The sequence below is a fragment of the Canis lupus genome, chromosome 1 (genome assembly GCF_011100685.1).
Source record: "Canis lupus familiaris isolate Mischka breed German Shepherd chromosome 1, alternate assembly UU_Cfam_GSD_1.0, whole genome shotgun sequence".
NCBI lineage: Eukaryota > Metazoa > Chordata > Mammalia > Carnivora > Canidae > Canis > Canis lupus.
Genome location: NC_049222.1, coordinates 26245689 through 26266097, shown reverse-complemented (window position 1 = coordinate 26266097; position 20409 = coordinate 26245689). Strand labels below are relative to the sequence as shown.

Here is a 20409-nt window from a genome sequence, read left to right as displayed (position 1 = left end):
ATGTGGGGTTGATGGCAGGACCTTAAGACCATGACCTGAGCCAAAGGCAGATGTTTAAGTGTCTGAACCACCCAGGCGCCCTTTTAATGAACAGTAATCACATTCTACAAAGAAAATCCTACATTTAGGGCTAATCCTTACCTTTGTTTTCTTCTTTCTCCTCCCTTCTTCTGCTGCTTCTCCTCCTTTCTCCTCTAGATTGAAAGGTAAAACTCCAAGGCAATAAGCATAACCACACCATAGGCAAATGTGAGGAAAGACTGGAGAGGCACTGATCGTTGGATTGGGGCAATGACACAGCTAAAAATTTATCGAATGTTTATTATATGCCAGGCCATGTTTCTGTGTTTTACATTTATTAACAAATTTAACACAACAATTTTTTTCTACATGGAGAGATCCATATTATCAGAACCATCAACAATAAACTAGGCAACAAAAGTGTGTAACTTTACAGGTTCCAGCCCTAGGCCACACCAGAAAAGACAGGGAGAGTTAAAATTTCCTCATCTTCTTTGTCTAACTTCACCCCTGCCTTAAAGTCCATCCTCTGGTTGGCATACAGTTCTCAGCCTTAGCACGAAAACAATCAGCCCATCCTTATACCAGAGAAAGTACCAAAACTGCTCTCTTCAGCCCTGATCTTGGCAATGTGATGGACTTTCCAATCTGATTTATCCTTTTATAATTTATTTTTTTAATATTTTTATTTATTTATTCATGGAAGACACACAGAGGGAGAGGCAGAGACACAGGCAGAGGGAGAAACAGGCTCCATGTGGGGAGCCAGATATGGGACTCGATCACGCGGGATCACGCCCTGAGCCAAAAGCAGATGCTCAACCACTGAGCCACCCAGGCATCCCTGGTTTATTCATTTAATGCCTCATCATCTTAATTAAGAAAAGTCTTGAATGAATTTTTCAAAATGTAAATTCGTGCTGCTTCATATACTATATAAATGACTAATGAAATAAACTTCAGCTTGGCTTTTTCTGGTGAGTCAAAAGAGAACAAGATCAAGATTACTGGCCAGTTATTGCTTAGTTCCATTTGATGCTGAGTCAGGGAGCTTGAAAAGCAATAGCCAAGTTTGAGTTGACCAATTCTAAGAGTAAAACCTTTGTTGTTTTTCAGAAGACTTTCAGTATTCTAGTGCCATTGCTTGCTCGGGTCCTGCTGCAATCTGTTGCCGTAAGTCTGTCTTTGGGTTCAGGAACACGTAGTCAGCAGTAAAATCTACCAGACATTGGTGCTCAAGGTCTTATGTCACTGTCTCTCTAGCAGGGTCTCTTTCCCAGGGAAAACAATAGCTCGCCGTGACCTGTGTTGCCCACCCTCAGGGAGTTTGCAAAGGCCTCGGTGTCCGAGTGTAGCCTCTATGCCTCCTTGCAGCACGTTCCCATAGCTGGCTGGTGATCTCTCCAACCAGAAATGAACATGCATACGTGGGAGCTCTGCCTTGCCCTAGAAGCTTCCCGCTCAGCTAAACTCCACATCCCAACGGTACCTCACTGTGGCCTGCATGGGTCACCCTCCCCGCTGACTTGACCTTCTGTCACTTCTCAGAAAGCGGAACAGTGAGCAGAATCTCTACCACCCTCGAGGTTTCACCTCCTTGACACACCCCAAGACATTGAGTTTGGGGCATTTCCAACTTAGGAAAGGAAGGCAAAAATCACATGCTAACTTTGGTATTATGAATCTGCTTGAAAATAGGGGGCCTGGAATAGCTGTATGCTAAAAAATACTGGTCAAAACCACGATGAGACTTTTTTTTTAAAAATAAGAGGTTACACCAAGTTCTGGCTCCTCTTGTCTCCCAGCTGCTGTCTCACAGACCCCTGCACTATTCTAAGGGCCGGAAAGGCTTCTATACACAGGCTCATTTGTGGTCAACATAAACTAGACTGTAGCCTTGTACCCACTCTCTTTGCTTTGTTAAAAATAACACTAATACACATTCTTGTAGGAAATTTGGAGAATTCAGAAAAGCATGAAGGAAATAAAATTACCCGTAGGCCCACCACTCCACTCACTTTCTTAGCTGCTGAACTAAAAGCAAACACAGAAATCAAAAGAGCAGATAAATATGCCCAGCGTTTTCTGGGTCCTTTTTACATTGTTCATATCCAAATATTTATTTAGCTGAGCAACTGGCAGCAAAATGGCTAAGCAAAAGAACTGCCTTCAAATCACAGCCTCTTAGAGACAGAATAGACAACCTGAAATCCTACCCAGGAATTTCCTTACACTACCTCTGAGGGAGCATAAGTAAGCCATATTCAGTTCAATGTTTCCAGGAAGGCTTTTCTGGACAGTTGGCTTTGCTCTGTGAATTTCTATTTGCCAGAAACTTCTACTGACGTGAAGTACTTCCAACTCCTGTGTCCTAATCAGAACTCTGGAGCAACACAGAATATTTAACTTCCTCTTGTGTTATTTTTAACAATTAACCATTGAATCTTCCTAAATTTCTTATTTCAAGAGTAAACTATTCTGGACATACTATTCTGGATGAGCTCCACTTTGTTCAAATCATGATGTCGAGAACTGAATAAAGAACACTAATTTTGCTGAATAACATGGGGGATGTCATGTCAACATCTGTGATACTGACACTGAATATCTATTAATATCTACCTAAGAGTCAAAATGCAATTAAAACACATTTTCTAATTATAACAATAGTTTCATTTCATTTAAACTCACTGGCCACACCTTATACTGAAGATGCTTGCAGCAGCATTGGTGATAATCACCCTATTCCACCAGCCCTACAAAGACACTACTTGAACAATTTTGTGCCCCCATATATGCTATGATGGTTAATTTATGTGTCAACTTGGTTAAGTTGTGGTGCTCAATTGTTTGGTCAAACACCAGTCTACACGTTGTAATGAAGGTATTTTTTATATGTAATTAACATTTAAATCAGTAGACTTTGAGTAGAGCACTTACCCTCCACAATGTGAGTGAGCGTCAACCCCATAAGTTGAAAGCCTTAAGGAAAAAGACAGAAGTCCTAGAGGAAGTAATTCTTCCAGACTGCCTCTGTTCTCAAGAGACTGTAAAATCAACTCTTACCAGAATTCCTAGCCTTCCAGCCTGCTTTACACAGTTTGGATTTGCCAACCCAATAACCATATAATCCAGTTCTTTACAATAAATCTCTCTTTCCATCTCTCTCTCTTTCTCTGTCTCTATCTTATAGTTTCTATCTCTCCAGTGGACTAATATGTGTGCATTTAGTCTTCTTCCTTTTCTCCTTTTCTTCCAACCTCCACTTTTCCTTGCTGTCTTTCCCCTTGCTTAACACATTTAGTCAAATGTGGACCAGTAGCTCAACTTATTTTTTGTTTACTAGACAAAAATCATCACTTCTATATGTGAATCATGGTTTTGTGGGCCTCATCTCTAAGCAAATATTCTTTGCCATTTCCATCCAATGAAATACCTCAGCACTTGCTTGCCCTATGAACCACAGTTCTTCTTCCCTCAAAACACAGACTAGAATCACCTTTGCAGAAAGCTTTATGATCTACACTCATGTGGCTCTGGTCACAGGCACCTCTAGCAACTCCCATAAAACACACCTCTGTCATCTGCCTTCTTCTATTCTAGAACCATTTTTATGTGCTTTTTAAAAATTATTTTTCCTTGCTCTTTTCCTTTGGTTTCATCTGGGTTTTCTTTCATAGACAGATAGATAGATTTCTTTTTTTAAAGTAGGCTCCACACCCAGCATGGAGCCTGGTGTGGGGTTTGAACTCATGACCCTGAGATCAGCACCTGAACTGAAATCTCAGGATTGGTTGCTCAACCAACTGTGCCACCCAGGCACCTCTCTTTCCCATTTATATTCAACGCTCTTTAAAGATATTAAACATGTCTGACTTTTTAGTTTTGCCTAGAACTATGTTCAGCACGCAGAGTCTCCTTTATAAATATCCTTCACTTATAACTCATTCAAATAACTTGAGACTTTCTAGTATAGATGAAGGAGAGAGCTAGACACAAACTTAGCTAAAATTTCCATAAAACTAAGCTCCATTTGGATCATGTTTTAAGATCACTGAGAGATTTCAGCTATTTATCAAACTTCTTTTAAGACCAATTTCCTGAGGGTCCAATGTTAAACTTTTCCAAATCCTACCAGTACACATGCTGAGAAGATTATATGCAATGATGTCGTGTTTCTCAAACTTTAATGTGCATAAGACTCACCTAAAGAGCTTGTTAAAATGCAGATTCTGATTGAGAATGTCTGGCTTGGGCCTGAAACCCTGCATCTGTACCAATCTGTCAGGTGATGCTGATGCTGTGGGTCTATGCTCCACGTTTTGAATAATATAGGTCTAATAGAATCTAGGCACTAAAGTCAGAGCTGAGCCCAAATTATGACTCTCTCACTTACTAACTCTGGGAAATGCCTAAAACAATAGAATATTGGTAAGATTAAATAAGCAGATGCATATGAAAGCACCTAGAGTAGTGTCTGGAATTTAAGAGCTGTTCAGTAATCTTTATTTCTTTCCCACTATGTGTATGACTATCCCTTTCAATTTGTTATGCCTCTCATGTCTCATTTTAACTTTATCAGCATCTAATGGTGGTATTTTTTCTCAAAACATTTTTAGATTAAAAAAACCTATTTAAATTATTTTTGGTTTTTAATAATCTCTGTAAAATAAGAAACTATTTCTGTACTCCATTCATTTTCATTGGCATACCACATCATTGTGTAGACTTTGAAGTTAAGCAGACCTGATTATTCAAATTGTTATAGAAGTTACTTCATTTCTGTAAACCTTATTTTTCTTATTTGAAAAATAAGGATAATAGTAATCCAGGCTGCAGACATATGGAAAGGATTAAGTGAAAGCAAGAAAGTTAATCAGACTTTGATTCATAGTAAGCACTTATATCAGATACTTTGTGAGCTTCAATTTATACCTTAATGATAAGGGTGGCAAAACTACAAAGGAGACTTAATGCACAGATTTGACAGTTCTTCTCTGTCAAATTCAGGAACACAAAGAGTGGGACTCAGAGACCTATGACGGGGACATCAGAGTGGATGAGCCTGAGAATCTCAACACCTAGGGTTCACTAAATCCACTGATTGAAAGAAGTTTCTTCCCCCTCTCAAGAGGACAGAAGCTTCCCTTTTCCTCTAAAGGCCTTACCTGAGGCAGTTGTCTTGCAAGATGATGCTGCCTCAAGATTTACCTTTCATCATGTATTGTCTAATGGCCAAACAATAGTGTCAAGTCTCTGCAGAGCAGAGTGTGGTCCTCCTTGCTTTGGGAGAAGATAGCTTACACATCAAAAAATTGCTAAACTTGGCAAATATAAAAGCAAGAACCAGGAGACTATGTATGAGGGTGGTCTTTAAGGGTATAGGACTACAAGGAGCAGAATATAAATGGCAGCAGATTGTAAGGTTGGTCAGGAACATTTATTGACAAGGGAGCACTCTCCCATGATTAGAGGTTCAATGTTGTATCAGTCTGCTATTGCCACAACAACCACATAATTTCAGTGATATGCCACAATAAACGTTTATTTCTCACTTTACTGAGGTTTGGCTGATATAGTCTGGGCTTGGCTAAGCTTGCTCCAAGCTGTGGGATGAATCCAGATCTGCAACTCGTGTCTTTCATCTTCCTTGGAACAATGGTTATTCAAGGCATGGTCTTCTTGAGGCTAAAGATAGGAGTTCAGAGGACCAGTCCAATTGTGCATCCATATCTTAAATGTCTGCTACTATCATGTTCAATAGCATCCCAATAGCTAAACTGTCATGTAGCCAAGGACAATGTCCTAAGTGTCTGAAAGAAAAAAAATTTTTCATTATTTGCATATGGCATAATAGTCTACCTAGAAAACAAAGAATAGGTAGATTAAAATATAGGAATAGTGATAAACGATAGCAAGGCAGCTAAATACAAGATCAGTGTGCAAAGAAAATTGCATTAATATTTTTATAAAATATTATTATTAAAAATAATCTATGAAAGGTACCATTTATAGTTGAATCAGAAAAGAAAAGGTACAAAGATAGATATAAATCTAACAAAAGATACCCAGGATGAGTATCTTTTGAGTGAGTGTGGAGAGAGTTTTAGATTTAAAAATATATCTTATATTCAAGGGTAGGAAGACTCAAAATCATAAGGATATAAGTTATCTCCAGCAAAATTTTAAATTCAGTTAAAAAATGCTAAGTAGTTTTTTCAATAATTTGACAAATAATTCTAGAATTTATATAGAAGAGCAAAACTCTAAGAGTAGCAAAGTCATTAAGGAAAGTGAACAATAAGAATGAGAAAAGAAATATTCCTGTATCAAGATCTATTGTAAACCTAAATTAATTAACAAACTATAGTATTAGAACAGAGACAGATACATCTATCCATTGAACAGAACGAAGAACTTAGATTAAGACTCCTGCTAAGAACTAGGACAATTTGTCATCCATACTTAAAGAAAAACAAAATTGAATCTTTCAATTATACCTCCTCATGAAATGATAATTCCAGTAAATTAGGCTGAAATGTAGAAGACAAAACTTTAAAATTTAAAAGATAGTATAAGAGATCATTATGAGGGCACCTGGGTGGTTCAGTCAAGTAAGTATCTGCATTTGGCTTGGGTCCTGAACTCAGGGTCCTGGGATCAAGCCCAGCCTCAGGGTCCCTACTCAGCAGAGTGTCTACTTCTCCCTCTCCCACTCTCTCTGCCCCTCCCTCCTGCTCACACTTGCTCTCTCTCTGTCTCTCAAATGAATAAATGAAATGTAAAAAAAAAAAGAGAGAGAGAGAGAGAGAAAGAGAAAAGAGATCATGACAAATTTTCGATATGGAACATTTTTATGAAATAAGATGTGGAAAAAACTATGACAAAAAGATTAATGAATTTGACTGCATTTAAATTATTTCCAATGGTCAAGGAGGGTAACCATCATAAGATGGCATGAATTTCCCCCAGATAGTGAGTGCCAAGTGCACTTTCACACTGTGATGGCAGAGAAGTCCCAAGCTTCTTCAGTGCCTGAAGAAGAGGTAGGGTTGAAAGAATATAATGGGGTGCACAAGCCACCACATGAATGTCTTGCTAAATGTAGTCATAATTCAGTTTTTTAAATTTAAAGATATCTACTCAGTTATTTTAGTAGTTCTTATTTGATGACTCCAATATCATAAGTTGTTTATGGAAATTCCAGTAAAATCCACTCAGTGGTTAATTTTCTTATATGCTTAGTGATCTTTGATTCTGATCTCTTTGGCTTCTTTTTACCCATGAAAAATTGAGGATGCTTACCTTTGGAGAAGAATTATGTTTGTTTCTATTAGAAGCAGGAAAGTACTACTGACCTTGGGCAATTTTATCCCCCTTAGAAAGTTCTTGGATTAATTCTGGAGTCTTTGATTTATTTGTCCCATTTTGCCTATGGCCAAAGACAGTTTCCCAGATGTAGCACTCATATAGGCATGTATATTTAAGGCAAAGTTAACTTTTGAGTTTGTTTAATGATACCTTTTTCAGCATATATTTTTGTGTTTTTTTTTCTAGGTGGCAGGTTTTTCTTTATTTCCTGCAAGTCCTGAAATCCAATTAAAATATGTTTTATGCAGATCTAATTTTTTTTTCCCCTCTGAGGGCCCTTCAAGTGTCTGGTCTGCCAGATTGACTTGGGTGCCTAATTTTGGATGGAGCCTGGCAGTGTGAAATTGGTTGTTCTTAGGCCACAACAATACCTTACCCTCCCTTGTGTAAAACCTGCCACACTTCCTGCCAGCTCTGTATTACTCCTTCCCACTGCCTCCTTCACTTTAGTCCCATCAGTGTAGAATAATTAAGGAATCTAACAAATGCTCCAAGATGAAGTATGAAAGATTACCAGCCCATGGCTTTCTATCTTTTCACCTATAACTATAGTTCTTTCTCTGCTGGTTTTTATTCTAAAAGCAAAAAGAAAATGAGTATAGTCATCCTAACCTGTGCCTTGATCTAATTAAATCCCATCACAAGATAGAGAGTAAGCTGACTACAGGGCTAATGTGAAACAATAAAGAATTTAGTTAGCAAATTCTAAAATAGTTTACAATTCTGTTTTCACTGTGCAATTCTGGCCTATTGCCAGACAGAAAAGTTAAAACCATTTTACTATTCAAATGCAAGTATAGCTCATCTCAATTTTAAATCACATATTGAACATCATTAGATTACTATCATTTTCCTGCTTTGCTCTAGTTCTTAAAAAAAAAAAAAGAAATCTGTCTGCTTCTCTTCTATTATGTCTAACCCACAACAAATAAAGCCTTAGAATTCATAGTCAGAAAAACACAATCATGATACTTTCTATGTTTCCTTTCACTATGAACCAAATTGTGCATTTAAAATTCTGGCTACATTTAGGATCCTACAGGCACGTTAGGTACAATCCAACATTTCTTTCCCTCTGGTGGCAGTTGAAAGCACACTTTCCAAAGTCTTATTCACTCATCTAGCAGTGACTTCCCTTGTAGAATTTCTAGTTATATTTTGTTAATATCCTTAATAAAACAAAGAATACAGTGAAAATATAATCAGATCAGAATTTTTTAAAACTTCATATTTTATACTTTCCCCTGAAGTGTTATCCACAACACTTCCCTGGCTTTGAGATAAGTTATGAAGTGCTGATAATTTTACCTTCCAATATATTTCTTTTTCTTAAAAAGATGAGGCCATAAGTTCATGTTTTAAAAAAATGACTCTGCTCCAAGCAGAGGTGATTCCAATTAACCTTCCAACATAAAGGAAATGAGCAAACTGGACAAACTGTATACTTCAGGAAAGGGAAATCTACCAAGATAGAAAAGAATTATTGGAACAGAATATGAGAAAATATAGGAACCTGGGAAGATGAGTCTGAGATTTGAGTCCATTTTTTTCCCTGTGAACATTTCTGACTCTAAATGGGGCAGTTGTGAGGCTAAGCTAGGCTTTTAGCAAACTAGCAGTAGCAGAGATCAAGGATTGAGGTCGAACATGTCAAAGGAGTGGCATTCTGGTGATTCTCCTTGCTTTTGTGTGGCCACACCTTAAGAATGAACAAAAAGCAAAAGTCGTCCAGAGTGGCTAAGATACAGCTTTAGGCCATGAAATCCTTAAAATTGGACTGAGTAAATCCCAATACTGCCCAGGCCCCTGGTGAGAGCAAATGTAGATCCTCTCTCTGGAGGAGGATAACACCACCATAAGCCTCAAAGTATTTCTTTATGCAGTTTTGCACAATCAATTTCTGGTACATCATGAAAATCCAGTTACATTAGGAGAAAATAGCACATTCAAGGAAATCTGCAGAAACAAAAGCAAGAAACGGATCTAGGAGGTCTCTTTATATACGGAGATATAAAACACAAACTGTAAAATAACTGTGCATTCTATGTTCAAAGAAATAGTAGACAAGATTGAGAATTAGAACTGAAAGTTATAAAGAAAAAACTAAATGGAAATTCTGCAATCTAAATCAATTTATCAAGATTAAGAAATCACTGCTTAGGTATTATAAGAAATTTGACCCAGCTAAAGACAGAATTAGTAGCTACAAAATAAGAAAAAAGAAAATATCTGGAAGAAAGCAGAGAGCCATAGAAGAAAAATACTGAGAAATGGATATAAGATTCAGAAGATGCAGTGGGAATTCTAATATGTAAGTATTTGAAATATCAGACATAGAAGAAACAGACAATGTGAACAGAAAAAATATTTGAAGATAAAGGTTTTTGTGTGTGTGTGTGTTTTTTAAAGAGATAGGTGTTGATGAAAAATATTGAACTAGAGATTTAAGAATCCTTAAAAACTGTAAGCAGGATTAAAACATTTCATACATAGGTATATCATAGCAAACCCAATGAATCCCAGCTGCCTTTACAAAGGCAAGAGAAATAGGACAGTCATCAAAGGACAACAGTTGCACAGAGAGCCATCTTCTCAATAGACAAAAAGTAAATAAAAATGATACAATGAAATAATATATTTATGGGTCTGAGAATAATATTACTAACCTAGAATTTTATTTATTTTATTTTATTTTAAGATTTTATTTATTTATTCATGAGAGACACAGAGAGAGGGAGAGAAGCAGGGACACAGGCAGAGGGAGAAGCAGGCTCTATGCAAGCAGCCCAATAAGGAACTGCTACCTGGTGAAGGAAGGGAACAGCTATGGCTTCTCTCTGAAAACCCTCCAAGGGAAAAGGGAGTGTACATGACTGATATAACACCTCAAGGTGTGACTATGAAAGCTGGTGTCTTGGCAGGTGATCACTTGATTGAAGTGAATGAAGAGAATGTAGAAGATGCCAGCCATGAGGAAGTGGTTGCAAAGGTGAAGAACTCCGGAAATCATGTCATGTTCCTGTTGGTGGTCAAGGAGACTGACAAGCTCCATACTGAGCAGAAGATAGAATTGAAGAGAGAAACAGCCAGTCTGAAACTGTTACCCCACCAGCCTCAGGTCGTAGAGATGAAGAAGGGAGGCAATGGATATGGTTTCTATCTGAGGGCAGGTCCAGAACAGAAAGGTCAAGTCATCAAGGACATAGATTCTGGAAGTCCAGCAGAGGAGGCTGGCTTGAAGAACAATGACCTGCTGGTGGCTGTCAATGGCGAGTCTGTGGAATCCCTGGATCATGACAGTGTGGTGGAAATGATTAGAAAGGGCGGAGATCAGACTTCGCTGCTGGTGGTAGACAAAGAGACAGACAACATGTACAGACTGGCTCATTTTTCTTCATTTCTCTACCATCAAAGTCAAGAACTGCCTAATGGTTCTGTCAAGGAGGCTCCAGCTCCTACTCTTGCTCCTCCAGAGGTTTCAAGTTCAGATACTACAGAGGAAGTAGGAAATCATAAGCCTAAGCTCTGCAGGCTGGTTAAAGGCGAAAATGGCTATGGCTTCCACTTAAACGCGATTGAGGGTCAGCCAGGATCCTTCATCAAAGAGGTACAGAAGGGCAGCCCTGCTGAATTGGCAGGGTTGGAGGATGAAGATATCATCATTGAAGTGAATGGAGCGAAGGTGGTGGATGAACCCTATGAGAAGGTGGTAGACAGAATCCAGAGCAGTGGGAAGAATGTCACACTCCTGGTCTGTGGAAAGAAGGCCTATGATTATTTCCAGGTTAAGAAAATCCCTGTTGTTTCCTCCATGGCTGATCCACTGGATGAAACTCCTGATTCCAAAGAAGAAACACTGGCAGAACCAGAGCTCGAGTCACATGTGGCAAAAGAACGAGCTCACAGTACAGCCTCACATTCTTCTTCCAATTCTGAAGACACAGAGATGTGATGAAAGCAAATAATGCCTTTGGCTCACAGCTGTTTCTGGGTATTTAGTACGAATCCTTTCCCGAGGAATGAGCTGACACCCATTTACTGTCTCTATTAGAGAAGAACTCCTCTGGGAACCACTTCATCATGTGTGACTGTCTTCTGTTGTTATTTGTCTTGGGGGTGACTATTGCAGTAGATGGCTTATTTATGGTCAATTTAAGGCAGCAACCAGATTCTTTACATGTGATCTCTTTCAAGCTTCAACTTCACTACATTTCTCTATATGATGATATTTCTTAATTCTATAGGCTCCTTGTGCACTAAAGATGATTCATAAATCTGTCTATGTGAGAGCTGCTATAAAATATCTGAGCAGATAAGCCTATTAAAATTATGCTTTTGTAAGAATGTTGTGATTGTTAAAATAGATGCCATTAAAAATGAAAAAAAAAATCCCTAGAAGAAGTCATAAATCCAAAGCAAGTAGTTCCTCAATCCCTAATGTACAACATGACCAATACAAGCAAACATGGAATAGTTATACTGCAAGACAAATCAGATGACCTTCCTCACTGGGTGTAATCTGCCATGAAGTGCCTGGCACATTTGTGTGTAACATTTGTCTGGTGATACAAAAGTTTGAAGACAGGGACGCCTGGGGGGCTCCGCGGTTGAGCGTCCGCCTTTGGCCCAGGGCGTGACCCCAGGGTCCTGGGATCGGGTCCCGCGTTGGGCTCCCTGCATGAAGCCTACTTCTCCCTCTGCCTGTGTCTCTGCTTCTCTCTGTGTCTCTCATGAATAAATAAACAAAATCTTAAAAAAAAAAAAAAAAAGCATCACGCCCTGGGCCAAAGGCAGGCGCTAAACCTCTAAGCCACCCAGGGACCCCTAACCTAGAATTTTAAATCCAACAAAAGTATTCTTCAAGAGTGAAGGAAAAGTAAATATTTTTCAAAAAAACAGAAACTGAGAAAATTCCTCTCCTGAGAACCTGTACTGATAAATAGCCATCAGGTAGCAGGGAAACAAATTCAGATGAAAGTATGGGATGCAGGAAGGAAGAGAAAGCAATAGAAAAGGCAAATGCATGGGTAAATCCCAATGAATATTGACTACAGATTACAACAATAATGTGTAATTAAAACAGTGACTTAAGGATACATTAGAGCAATGAATTAGAATGGGAATCACATAAACAGACCTATGCATATATAGACTTGATTTATTTAAAAGATAGCTCCATAGAGCAGCAGAAGTAAAATGTATTGGGGTAATTGGATATCAATATTTTTTAAAATGGAAGTTATCCTTTACTTCATATGTATACAAACAATAAATTCCAAGTAGATTTTATTTTTTAAATATTTATTTATTCATGAGAGACATAGAGAGACAGGCAGAGACACAGGTAGAGGGAAAAACAGGCTCCATGTAGGGAGCCTGATGTGGGACTGGATCCCGGAACTCCAGGATCACTCCCTGAGCCAAAGGCAGACGCCCAACCGCTGAGCCACTCAGGCATCCCAATTCCAAGTAGATTTTATATACAAGTGTGAAAAGCAAATACTAACACTCCAGGAGATAATTGAGGAGAATATCTTTATGACCTTAGAGTAAGGAAAAACCTTTCAAGAGGCAAAAAATGGCACTAACCATAAAGGAAAAGATTGATAAAATGGGCTACATTAAAGTCAACATCTCCATTTATCCAAAGACACTACTACTAAGTAAAAGCTTCAACAAAAGACACTATGAAGAGAGTAAAGAAGTGAGGCACACACTGAGTATGTGCAATATGTATACCTGACTAAAGATTCACATACTGAATATAAAAGAAGATGCCTAAAGATGGATCAGAAAAAGACAGCCCAATAGCAAAATGGGCAAGATATTTGCATGGGCACTTCAAAGAGAAAATCCAGAAGTTAATAAACATATGAAAAAGGGTTCAATTGCATTAGCAATCAGGAAGAGGCAAAAAAAAATTTTTTTAAAAAGGAAAATGCAAATAAAACCAAAATGAGCAACCCCTCAACACTGACTTGAACTGTTAAAAAAAGAAACAACTAGCCATCACAAGTGTTGGTGAGGAAGTGGGTCAAAAGGGACTCTCATAAACTGATGATTGGAGTGTAAATTGGTAACCTCTCGGAAAACTTATTGACATTTTTTTTTTCCATTTTGAGATTTTATTTCTTTATTATTTTTTATTTACATTTTTTAATTTAAATTCAATTTGACAACACATAATATAATACCCAGTGCTCAGCCCATCAGGTGCCCTCCTCAGTGCCCGTCACCCATTTACCCCGACCCGGCGCCCACCTCTCCTTCCGCAACCTTTTGTTTGTTTCCCAGATTTAGGGAGTCTCTCATAGTTTGTCTCCCTCTATAATTTTTCCCACTCAGTTCCACTCCTCTCCCTTATAATTCCTTTCACAAAAAAAAAATAATAATAATAATTCCTTTCACTATTTCTTATATTTCCCATATGAATGAAACCATATGACGACTGTCCTTCTCCGATTGACTTACTTCACTCAGCATGATACCCTCCACTTATTGCCATTAATTACTGAAACCCAACTTCCATATAATCTATTGACTCAATAATTCCACTCCAGATACCCAGTGGAAATGAGCACATGTGCACCAAGAGACATGCTCAGGAATGTTATAGTAGCATTGTTCCTAATAATAACCCCAAAATGGTAGCAACCCAAAAGTCCATCAAAAGTAGAATAGATCAACAATTTCTGGCACATCCATTCAATTCTTATGAATTGCATGAATACATAACCGCAAAAACTGTGGATAAATCTTCAAATATAGTGTGGAATGAGACTGCAGACTAAAAGAATGCATACCATTTGATTCCATTCTTATAAATTTCAAAAATCTGACACTATATTATAGCATTAAATGATGCATATGTATGTGATATAACCATAAAGATAGGTATGAATGTGATTATCATAAGAATTATGGAAGTGGAAAAAATTATGGTAGTAGAAATTTGGGGAAAGAGGAAGTAAGAGATACTGGGGTACACCAGGACTACTTTGGGTCTTGGCAATTTTCAATTTATTTCTAGATCATGATTACAGGATGTATATTGTGTAATAGATCATAGAACTTAATGTTTTTGTTCTGTATCTCTTTTCTGCATGTGTGCTTATATTTCACAATAAAGAAGTTAAAAACTAAACCAAAATAAAGTAAATAAGTTCCATGTTAGCTTGAGAGTCAAACTTTTGTAAGGATCACCTTTTGTTATTTTTCTCTTCAGATTGTAAATAGTAGAAAATGATGCACCAAGTGTGGAATATTTCATCTTGAAGGAAAAGAGCTGATGCCATGTGGACATAATAGAAGTTCACATGCTTGTTTTGTTTTGTTTGCTTTTGTTTTTAGCAGTTCATAAAGAGATTGAGTAGCAATCTGTTGTGACTGGAAATGTTTTCTTGAAGGAGAATATTATTTTTCTCTTCCTTTTCTTTTATTTTTGGAGAATATGTAGTGAAGAAAAAACCCAAACTACTACAAAAGATACATTCTTATACAAAAGCAACTGAAATTCAGTGTAAGAATATATTGACCTCACCCTTTTCCTTTGTTGATTCTTTGTCCATTTTAGCAAACTGCTTTGGAGTTTGTACCTTCTGTCTCTAGTTTTCTCTTTTCAAATTACAAGTACCCCCCCCCAAACAACCCCCATTTAATTAAATGCTTTTAATTATAAGTTGAAATGTATGTTTCCCCATATTCTAGTACTTTAAAATTTCCTAAAAGTGATGACCTCACCGCTATTCTGAAGTTCAAAACCACATGCATAGCTACTAATCAATCCATCATGGATTTGTGCCAACTGTCACTTCTTTCCTTGGTGCTCAAGAGCACTGGTGAGATTGTGATCATTAGAACCCCCTGAGGATGGGAATCTTACACTTTTATGCATGTCCTCTGCCCAAACTGCTTTCGCTCAAACACAAGGCTGTGTTTTCAATTACTCTAAAGATGGAGTCAGCTTATTGTATTGGTATGGCAACTCTGTGCAGGCTCCTTTCCTGGAGTACAAACATCTTGATGAGTTTATGAATAAGCTCATTATTTTTATTCAAAAATAATTCCATGGAAGAAAGTCTGTGGGATCCAACACCTATTAAATAATGTGTTAAATTAACACCCTAGCCTTTCACAACACCCAATTCATCACTAAATCCTGCTCATTGTTTTTCCTAAAAGAACTCAAGCCACCAACGTTTCTTGCTCAAATTACTGCAAATGTTTTCTTGCTGGTATCTCTGACTCTAATCTTGATCCTTCTTTAGTGATTGTGCTAAAAGGCAAGGATATCCTCTTACCTAAACTTTATGTTTAAAGTTTCTTCCTTCCAGAGTGCCAGGGTTCTCAGAATAAACCTCAAATTCATTAGTAATCCTCCAAGACCCTTCCTACTTAGGCCTCTGATGACATGAAGATGCTCTGTGCTCCAGCACTTTGAATTAGCTGCCCAAGATGTGTCATATTCTCTCCTCTCTATGCCTGTGTACTATTCCTCCACCCAGAACCTTGCTTCTACACCTTCTTTCTTCCTTGAGAACTTCACATGGTTAATTGCTAATTCCTGCTTGGCCTATCAGTCAAAGGTTAGATATCATTTTTTCTGAGTCTCCTTCCCTAAATACCAAAGTCTGAACTATATGCCATCCACCATGTATTTTTATAACTCTACACTTAGCCTCATAGCTTTCTTATCACTTTGAATTAATTGCTCATCTCATTTTCTTCCTAAACCACAGGTCAATAAGCCTTAGAGGGCAGGGACTGCCTCTGCAATGTGGCTAATACCAATGGCTAGCACTGTGCTGGCACAGGTTGGGCACACTTCTGAAAAATAATAATAGTAATCGAATGCTATACTATTGTTCACTCGTAATTCATTGTCAATGAAACTCTGAGTGGAAGAGTGGTGAGAATAGGAAATATATGTAACTATTTCATGATAGATTGAAGCAATGAAGCCATATGCCATTAACAGATAGGAAAATATTACAAATATTTGCTGAAAATGTGCTTCAAGCATCTTGCCAAAATTTGAGAATATCATACCAGTAAAACTGGCTCCAAACTAATATTCAAATCCTAAACCAGAATAGATGGTTTGACAAATGATTCCTATGATTTATAGATATATCTACATAAAATTTAAAATGTTTAAAAATAAATCATATCTAATTTAACACTGAATGAACTACCTTCCCTAAAAATTAATGAAATTGCTTGGGAATCTATACTAAAAATCTGAACTGTGTAATTGCTACATCTATAAATTTAGGGTGTTTTTAATGAGAAAATACAAACTGACTTAAACCATGGAGAAATTTATGTAATGATCTTCACAGAGAGCAAGTGATAAAAGTGACTAATCCCGACTCTGTCTCAATCTGTCTGCTGTGCCTTTAGCTGTGTGCTCTCCCCTAGGTGGGCTGCATCCTCCAAATGGAGACTGAATGGCTATATAGAGTTCTAGGCCTCTAATATATACACCACAACACAGAAGAGACTTCTTTCCCAGGAGAGTTCAGCAATCGTTCTTCATGTCCCAGGTGCTTAAACTGAGTAACATGTTACATGTGACATAATTGCTTCAGCCTTGCTGGTTTAGCCCTGGGTTCCTAAGTCTGTTCTTATGGCCAGGATGATGGGATTATCTGAGACCAGATATGAGCTTTCTTCTAACTTGCTGGACTGCCTAAAAGAAAAATGGACGTAGAGCTGAAAATCACTACATTCTAAGGAAGGAGAAATGGGACAATGGATGCTGAGAAACCAACGAGCAATTTCCACTATAATAAAGACTAGCAGGATTCTGTTTCAATTTTTTTCTGTTTCAATGCTTTTCAATTATGCCAAATACAGAAGGTATTTAAAGAGTATATTGTATGTTGTATAGTTTGTATTTATGTTGTATAGGTTTTTAGTGGAATTCAAATTGAGCTCATACCGAACTCTAAAACACAAAGGACACATTTTAACACATAGTATATATTAATCTGAATAACATATTAAAAGGTTCACCATGAGAGTCAAATACTCAAATGAAAAATATTGGTCAAAACCAAAAACTAGGATCATTTAAAAAATATTTTCTGACAGGTTAAAAATGGTTTGATTGGAAGTGTTATCAATTAAATACATGTACTCAGACAATATACATGAATTCCCAAATTGTTGAATTTTATAGTGAAAGAATTGAAATAGGCATCTATATTGTTAAGTGGATTCAGCTTTTTATTTCACAAGTAAAGTAAAAAAATATATCATTTACAAAAATCTGTTTATACATCATGTTTAGAAAATGCACTTAAATTGTGTATTTCACTTTTCTGGCTTCCTCAAAGAAATCATAACCCAAATTTGACAATGTGAGCAATATAAAGACAAAGTAAACAATATATACAATTCCTTTCTAAGTTGAAACTGCCTTAAAGCACAAAACAAAAGATTTGTTTCATTGTGTGCCTGATTTGACTGTGTTAGCAGATCCAGCCTGCACCCATGCCGCCAAGACCATAACTTAATGCATTTTCCCACGCAAGAAATTTCATAATATTATGGGTAACATCTGAATTAGAAACACAGAAGTAATTTTAAAGCCATCTTTATCTTTGCCATCAATTCATTATCTGTATTTAGAATACCCTGGTTTTTGTTTAATTAAAGTGTGTTTTAAATTTTCATCAACAAAAATCAAAGCTTAATACAGTTTGTGCCATGAGATTTGGTTTAAAAAATTCAGATTCTCTTTTTAACTAAGTTTAGAGTTGAATCTTCCTATCTAGATTGAACCAGAGTAAACACTAACTACATTTTTCTTATATTCAGTCCAACATCCTATGTAGAGATCATTAAGTGGATAGTAGTAAATATAGCACACAACAGGCACTTAAGAATTTTTCATATAGTAAATTGCACTTAAAAGGACATGTTAAAAAAAAAAAAAAAAAAAAAAAAAAAAAAAAAAAAAGGACATGTTATATGTCAGTATACATCTATATATAAATACATATATATGATATACATATATAAGATCTACATATATAAGATATATATACATATATATTTTAGATTCTGAACATGGGAAAAATTGTGTGTCTATAGGAAATAGAAAGAGACATTGTTACAAGAACTTCAGTAAAAGTAAAACTTACAGTCATTTTCCTATTTTTACATGTATATAATTGACCAAAGCCATCCATTATAAGGAGACATGACTCACAAATCATTTAAAAGCTGTGGAGCCTCACACCTTCTTTTAGTGGCTCCACACTGCACTTATTGCTAAGGTCACTGTGGTTACCAGAACCTTGCTTTTCTAGGATTGAAAATATTTTGTTACTGAAAACCACATCATATTATTTACATAAATATAAATAAATTATATTTATCATGTAATTTAGATAAAGAGAGCTTAGGTCAAATCAAAATAAAAGACAGGATATTTGTCCTTAAAGTAATGTCTCTTTGAAAAGGCCCAAAATATTTATAGAACAGCCCTCAAGATACTGTTCTGGCCTGGACTTCATCATTCCCTTCTTGTGAGTCTTCAACATTGTTTTTCCAATTTCCAACTTTACAATTTATGCTTCCTGTGTAAGAAAGTAGATTCTATAAAACTCTTCAATTGCTAAGAAATGAAGGATACTACAATAAACACAAAATAATAAGAAAGATAGTATGTTACAAAAAAAGGCCACATTTTAAAAATTCCATTGTTGCTAAGCATCCCAGACTACAGAAAAAGATGCAAATATCCCCAATTCATTTTATAAAGACAGCATAAATTTATTGCCAAACCTGCCAAACCTTTATTGTCAAATACGTTCCTAAACACATCTCGAAATGATATTTGCCACTTATCACATATTGATATGAAAAAGATATCATACCTGATACTCAAACTTTTCCCTCCTTGGATCTGACTCTTCCTTCCATCCCCTCATGTGAATCTCCATTCTGCGTGCTTAGAGCATATCAAATTTCCAAGGACAGTTCTGGCCTTGAGTATTTAGTCAGAAAGAAGCCATTTCTTAGGCACTCAACATCATGTCACTAGTTTAATCTGGCGCATTTGTCCTGGTTCTAAGATTTGAATTTTGGCTATTTCTTGTACCTCCTATGAAAAGGAGATCTGACCTTGAGCGCCTTTTCATGACCACAGTCCCATAACCACTGACAGTAATTCTGAGGCTGATGACCCCTGACTCACTTTCTAGGTGGAACACCTGGATGCTGACATGTCTGAACTGGTTGATGTCAGAACTACTGTTGTCTCCACTCTTCAGGACTAGACAGTGTCTCGGGGTATCTGTCTTTTCTCCATCTGACCAATCCCCACAGCAGTTTTAGTTCTGGGTATTAGTCCTTCCAAGTCTGATTCCTATTGTCTACCTTTAACCAAGCAGTGCCTGACAATGAGAACCCCCCCCCCCACCCAGCCGCTAATTTTTGTATAAGTTCGCAATAACAATATGCTAAAAAAAAAAAAAAAAAAAAAAAGAACATTAATGTGAAACTACTCTCTGTAGGTCAGTTTTCCCATGGAGACACCCATATGCATACATACACAGATGAACACACATACGGACACACACAAAAAACACTAGGTGACAATTAATTTCCTAAATGGGTAGAATTGCATAGCTTTGATAATATCTAAAGCAGTTTCTTGCACCCAGTATCACTTGGTAGATGTTCGTCAAGATTGAGAAACTAGATGCCCAATGTCAGTTGTGACACCACTGACTGCTTCCTACTTGTACTTTCTAATGAGTCACGTGATTTTCACTACAAAGTCCTTCTATTCCTATTATATATTTTCTCCTCAGTTCTCAAAAGTGAGGTTTCTGGATAAAGTTCTGTTCCAAATCTTGACACCCTTCTTGGCTTACTTGTTAAAACCAAAATGCCTTAACAGTCATGCAGTTAATAGAAAATTGTTAAAAACAACCATATTTCATCCAATGTGCATATTCCCAGATACAGCTGAATACGTACCACCTAAAATCAGTAGCATCT

General features: G+C 37.0%; 1 protein-coding gene across 1 annotated transcript; it reads left to right on the top strand.

Moving 5' to 3' along the window:
• The first annotated feature begins 10246 nt into the window (after window positions 1-10246).
• LOC476208 (putative PDZ domain-containing protein PDZK1P1) lies at window positions 10247-11457 on the top strand. Its single transcript, XM_038525580.1, has one exon. It carries the CDS (start codon window positions 10262-10264, stop codon window positions 11342-11344), a length of 1083 nt encoding a protein of 360 aa, XP_038381508.1. The 5' UTR covers window positions 10247-10261; the 3' UTR covers window positions 11345-11457.
• The last annotated feature ends 8952 nt before the right edge of the window (window positions 11458-20409 follow it).

Coding starts and splice junctions, on each gene's coding strand:
- LOC476208 (XM_038525580.1), top strand. CDS start 10,262: ATGACTGATATAACACCTCAAGGTGTGACTATGAAAGCTGGTGTCTTG.